This window comes from Condylostylus longicornis, unplaced genomic scaffold (assembly GCF_029603195.1).
Source record: "Condylostylus longicornis isolate FDR11 unplaced genomic scaffold, ASM2960319v2 ptg000030l, whole genome shotgun sequence".
In the NCBI taxonomy this organism is placed as follows: Eukaryota; Metazoa; Arthropoda; class Insecta; order Diptera; family Dolichopodidae; genus Condylostylus; species Condylostylus longicornis.
This window is the reverse complement of record NW_026577999.1, coordinates 4,738,669-4,744,668: the sequence shown is the minus strand read 5'-3', so window position 1 is coordinate 4,744,668 and position 6,000 is coordinate 4,738,669. Positions and strand designations below refer to the sequence as shown.

Here is a 6,000-nt window from a genome sequence, read left to right as displayed (position 1 = left end):
GGCCAGCCTGATGTTTGCATCAGGCTAAAACACTTGGCGAGAATCACATGAATTTATTTACTTTTCTCTGATATCGCATTGAAAAAAAAAGGCCTTCTCTGTAGTAACCAACAAACATATAGGGGTAGTTGAGTATGCTGTTGTTGTACTATTCTACTAATACAATATACATAAGTATAACTAAAAAAAAATGTATATTTTGTAATTTTTTCATTTTACCTTTTTTTCAATACGATTTTCAGTTCAAATTTATGAGAATATTAATTTGAGCTCTCACCAATACACTAACATATAAAGAGCAATGAAATGAAATGAGTAAACATAAACCTGATTACTTGCAGTACCGTCATAAACAAATACATTAGAAAATACGCACATGGTAAAATTTTAATATAGGGTTGCGTTATTCATGCGTATACTTGGCTGGGTATATAAAAGACGTTCATTCTCTTTAAAAAATCATTCTCTGTTTTCAATTTGAACAGTTCAGATCTCAAATTAAACTGAAAATATAATATTGAAAAAAAAAAAAATTTATATTTGATTTTAAAACCAAAGTTGAAGTTTTTAAAAAAATTATAAAATTAAATTTGAATATAAAACTAATAAAAAAATTAAAATATAATCAAAATGGAAAAATTAAATCATATGTCAAAAACTTATCAATACCGTAAAGTTAAAAAACCAATGCTGGAACGTAAACGACGTGCTCGTATCAATAAATGTTTGGATGAATTAAAGGATTTAATGATTGAATCGATGCGACAACAAGGTGAAAATATTAATCGTTTAGAAAAAGCTGATATTCTTGAATTAACTGTTGAACATCTAAAGAAAATAAAAACAATACAAGTAGAAAAGACTTCACCAAAATATACATCAGTAATAAAATCAACAAAATCATCATTATTATCACATATTGATAGTTTTCGTGAAGGTTATGTACATGCAGCTAATGAAGTATCAAAAACTTTATCAACATTACCTAACATTGATATAAAATTGGGTACAAAGGTAATGACTCATTTGGGACATCGTTTATTAGAAATTCAAGATGAACAACAAAAAAGAGTAACTGTTATTCAATATCAGCATCAAAATCGAATGCAACAAATCAATTCTTTAACTGTATTACCAATAAATTCTACACAAATAGATAGTTATCGTAGTAATATGTCAAGTCCAGCCGCATCATCTGGTTATGGTAGTGATACGGAATATTATTATTCATCAAAATCAATCACTTCTGTTGACAAACAACAACAACAAATTGTTTCAGTTGAACAAAATGTATGGCGGCCATGGTAAATTTTTCCCAAATTTAAAAATGGGATAAGAATTTAAATAATTTCCTATATTAATGGTACCTTGGCAATTGGCTGTGAAATATTTTGCATATCTGTGATAACATAATTGTTTTTCAATTCGCACTAAATTACAATTAAAATTAAATAGAAGTTAATTAAAAATATTAATTATTTTAAAAACAAAAACTATTATTTTGAAAAATAAATAAATAAATTGTAATGACAATAGTCTTTTTAACATTTAGAATAGCTTGAAAATTTTATAACATTTATGAAAGACAAGAAAAATATAAGTAAATATTTTAATATTGTTAATCTAAAATCAAAATGTCCTATTGTTTTTTACTTATTTTGGTTTTTTAGGTATTTTATTTAAAGAATGCCATTTATTAAACGAATCTCAAAGAATTCTGAAGTGGTAACTTTTCAATCGTAAATAAGGTGCTCCGAGAAATTTTTTATTGAAGCAGAAACTTATTGACTTATGTAATGTGAAACACAAATTAAGAGGTCTTGAGGAACTGAGCATTTTTTTTAAGATTTTAATTTCTATTCATCCAAGCACCAAAATCGATTTAGAAAAAATTTATAGAATATATTTTCAGCTCGAATTATTGACTTATTATTCAAAAGAAAAGTAGAAAAGATTATTATTAAAACTTGAGCTTAATAGAGGGGGCAATATATTTTTATTTTACAAGGATTTTAGCTTATTAAGATATTGGTCTTTCTGACGTAGACTAATTGTTAGTGATAAAACAAAATTAATGTTTTTTAATTCATCTAGCAAAAATGTTTTAATGAATAGCTGTACTGACTATAATGATGAAAACAAGCATTCTGACTGTTGTAACTCCGCTATTGATTTTGCAAAAATGTCTAATTAGAAAAATTTGCGACAGGCATCGTTTATTTCGCAGTATGGATTTTTTCAGGAAGTTAAAGATGCTTCCAGTTAGACAACTTTACTATTATAGGGTTTTAAAGATTTTTTACTTAAGAGATGGTTATTTAAATAATAGAGCTTCAAATCGTTATGGTTTACGTAATAATCAAAGAATTCTAGTTAATACTCCAGTTTTTAGAACAACAAATTACCACAACTTTTTTGACATAACTTCTGTTCGCTTGTTTAATAAACTTCCTGAACAAATACGTGCTATTAAAGATTTAAACAATTTTGTGAAGGAATAGCTTTTAAGTTTTGAGCATTGTGAGTAGATAATTTGTTAACTAACCTAACTTTTTTTTTCATTCCTACTTCGCTCCTGGGAAGAGTATAGGGCTGGTGTACGATATTGTAGACAACCATGAACACCATACGTCATGGAGTTTACTATATTTTTATACTTAAGGTTATTGATATTTACTATTATATTTGGATATTATCGAAATATGGCAATTAATTAATATTAATATTGAAAATAACTTTTATAGTGACCTGACTGCGCTTTGAACCCGAGACTCTTCTGTAAAAAGACGAGTGCAATAACCACTGTACCATTGGTCAGGCAAACTAGCCTAACTAGCTAATCATAAATCCAAAATTTTATATACATGAAAAATACAGCTCGCTTCGCCAATCGAAAACACAGAGGTATAAATTTATTTTATTTTAATTTTTATTAAATATTATTTACAACTTAATAAAAATTAAAAAGTGTCATCATTCTGACCATTAACTTTGTCGGATTTATCGTTTCCGTCTTGTTAAATTTCCCATTTTACGAAATTATATTCAAATCCATCAAAATTTGTAAACAATATTTTGTTCCTTTATTTCCCGTTATACTCGTAACTACTTTATATGAACCAACCAAATTGCGGTCGCTAAATTCAAATGATGATGAACAAGTTAGGTTTCTAAATTGCAATATGAGCTTAACAAATATATAAGTAATATATAATTTATTTTCTACATAAATATATTTATTAAACTTACGCCTTTCTCAGGAGGACATGTTGCCAATTGTCCTTCAAAATGTTTTATAGCATCATACCACACTTCATTTGGTTTAAAAAGACTTGCACATAAATCTGGACGGTAGATCGAAAAGACACACCGAACCCATAATCCTTGTTTTTTTACATATGGTACAATTCTCAACTTGTACAAAAAAAATTTATAATTTTTTTAAAACTTTACCTTTATATTGTAAAAATAAGGTTCGAAAAAAATTTTGTTGTAACAACATTTATTTTTATTACCTGAAACTTTTCGCCTGGCGGATAATTTCTTAAAAACCGTACAGGACCTTGAGCTATAATATCATTCTGTGTAAGAGAAAATGATAGATTTGTCAAATCCATTAGTTTATCAATAAAAATATCCTCACGTCCGTCACATGGAGATATAACACGATCATCGAGTATATTTGTCACATATTTATAAGAAAAAATCTGAAAATAAACATTTGATTTTTTATTATTAAAGAGCAATAAATAATTTTTCTTTAACCCACAGCATTAAATGTTGAAAAAATGAATAAACAAATCAGGGTTAAATATGAAAATTTAAAAAATCGAACATTAGCCATTACAAATTTAAAATTATGGGAAATACGAATTATTTATCGAAGATTTAAATTTAAATGACACAAATAATATGAAGTGCACTCGTAAAATGTTTATTGCTTCTTTTAAACTTTTCTGTTTTGTTATCAATCGACAATTTCGTAAATGTAAAATAATGTCATAGCTTTTGTTTTATCATGACACTTTTGTTTTATTAACACAGTGTCGTTTGGTTACAAATTTTTGAATAGAACAACTTTTTTGTTAGTAATTCATTTCTAATAAAACATTATGGTTAGTTTACAAGAAAGCACATTTAAATTTTTGTTGTACAATCACTCGGTTTTCTTTGCACGCAAGATCCGTTTTAAATAGAAATTCCCAAACGAAATTTTACGATAACCGAAATGATGTTAAAGAATTTTAACAAATATGCTTAGAAACTTGAAACGTCAGACTAGAAAAGGCAGCCCGCAACTCGCCAACAAATGCAATAATGAAATTAATTTGTGTGAAAGAAGAATTTTTATCACTCATACAACAAGCACTTGATGAGCAACAACATTGCAAACAAGCACATGCAAAATATACATATAAATATACGTGTCGGGGAAAAAGTACTAGAACCCTTGATGGTGGTGATGAAAAAAAAAAATGAGTTGCAATAAAAGAAAGACATATGAAATTTCAAACGCTTACCGAAACCAGTGTGGAATTAAGAAACCATCACAGAAACATCTGCAACAAAATTAAGAGAATGGTCAGGAAAGACAGGAGAAAATTTTAGAGAAACATCAAGATAACCTCAAACAGCACGCAAAAACAAACATTCATAATAGTAAGCAACTACCCGTACGAAACATGAACGTCATAATAAGTTCCTCCACAGAAAACCTACTTAGCACATGAAAAAAGCACTTGGCAGAAACAGTCTACTAAGCAGACGTAATAAATATTGCAGAGGACATCACAATAAACCAGAGACGCCGAATATACGCGAAATAATAAGAGTCCAAGAAAATTTAAGCCTGCAGAAGAAAAGGAATTGATGGCGTGGCAGCTGAACTATTAACCGCTGGAGAGGTTATCACTGAAAATACACCGCAGGATTTTCGCGAAGTCAAGTTCCACAAGCACAGAAAAACATATGGGCTTTAATACTACAGGCAAGCACTGTATTATATAAGTCTTAAACATATAATAGAGCACTCGGGTGCATGGAACATATGCAACATGTATTGACTTTTAAAGAGATTTCGACAATAAGCGAAGACATAATACACATGGTAATATTTTAATATAGGGTTGCGTTATTCATGCATATACTTGGCTGAGTATAATAGACGTTTATTCTCTTTAAAAAATCATTCTCTGTTTTCAATTTGAACAGTTCAGATCTCAAATTAAACTGAAAATATAATATTGAAAGAAAGAAAAATTTATAATATCGTCGTCTGAGTGCTAAATTGCTCTATTCGCCACCAACACGAATTCGAGAAATTTGAAAAAGAAAGTTTGAACCTTCATTTAAAAAAAACATGTTCGAATGATTTTATTTTAATTTTGAAGTTTATTTTATTAATTATTTATGTACAATGGAGTGAAATTTCATCTATCCAAGTTTAGATTTTTCGGTTATATTCAATTTTTTTTTAATTTTTTTTTAAGTTGCAGTTACTTTTACCATTGCATTATTTCCAATGAGCTTGTTAATACTTACTGACATCTTTGCACATGAAGAGTTACAATTATGCAAATGGGCCACATTAGAAGTGAAACTTAATTTCACTTCTAATGTGGTCCATTTCGAATATTTTACAAGGATTGCATACATTTAGCATGAACGATTTGCGCAGGCTTTGATATAAAGCAAAAAAAGTTTGAAGAGGTGTTAACATAGTGCTGAATTTTAAGGGTTAATTGCGTGAGTTAAGAAAAATAATTATATTTTTTAAAGGAATGGAGTTTAACGTTAGATTTTTGCGTTTACGAAAATTGGAAAAAGCTTGCGGATTCGGAAATATAAAGTGTAAAAATTCAAACTTTACAAATTTTGAGAGGCGGTAACTTGAGTGGGGTGGAGGAAGAAAAAAATTTTCTAACTTACTGAACTATTTATTAGTGTCTAAAAGTTATTAAAATTTTAAACTTTTACAACCTGGAGTCTAAAAGAAAAACG

The 6,000-nt window shown here is 28.3% G+C and overlaps 2 protein-coding genes across 2 annotated transcripts; one reads left to right on the top strand and one right to left on the bottom strand.

Moving 5' to 3' along the window:
- The first annotated feature begins 493 nt into the window (after window positions 1–493).
- On the top strand, window positions 494–1,424 carry LOC129608007 (enhancer of split mbeta protein-like). Its single transcript, XM_055519304.1, has one exon. The coding sequence runs from the start codon at window positions 631–633 to the stop codon at window positions 1,306–1,308; it is 678 nt and encodes a 225-aa protein (XP_055375279.1). The 5' UTR covers window positions 494–630; the 3' UTR covers window positions 1,309–1,424.
- Window positions 1,425–3,110: 1,686 nt separating this feature from the next.
- LOC129608118 (uncharacterized) lies at window positions 3,111–5,547 on the bottom strand. The gene is made up of 4 exons (XM_055519443.1): window positions 5,542–5,547; window positions 3,516–3,707; window positions 3,250–3,414; window positions 3,111–3,137 (listed from the first exon to the last, which is right to left on the bottom strand). Exons 1-4 carry the CDS (start codon window positions 5,545–5,547, stop codon window positions 3,111–3,113), a joined length of 390 nt encoding a protein of 129 aa, XP_055375418.1.
- Window positions 5,548–6,000: the final 453 nt, after the last annotated feature.

Bases quoted from the DNA above. Each gene is read 5' to 3' on its own strand.
- LOC129608007 (XM_055519304.1), top strand. From the start codon at position 631: ATGGAAAAATTAAATCATATGTCAAAAACTTATCAATACCGTAAAGTT.
- LOC129608118 (XM_055519443.1), bottom strand. The intron at 3,415-3,515 runs GTAATAAAAATA...TTTTTGTACAAG, and splicing joins CGCCAGGCGAAAAGTTTCAG to TTGAGAATTGTACCATATGT. The intron at 3,138-3,249 runs GTAAGTTTAATA...ATTTGAATTTAG, and splicing joins CATGTCCTCCTGAGAAAGGC to CGACCGCAATTTGGTTGGTT.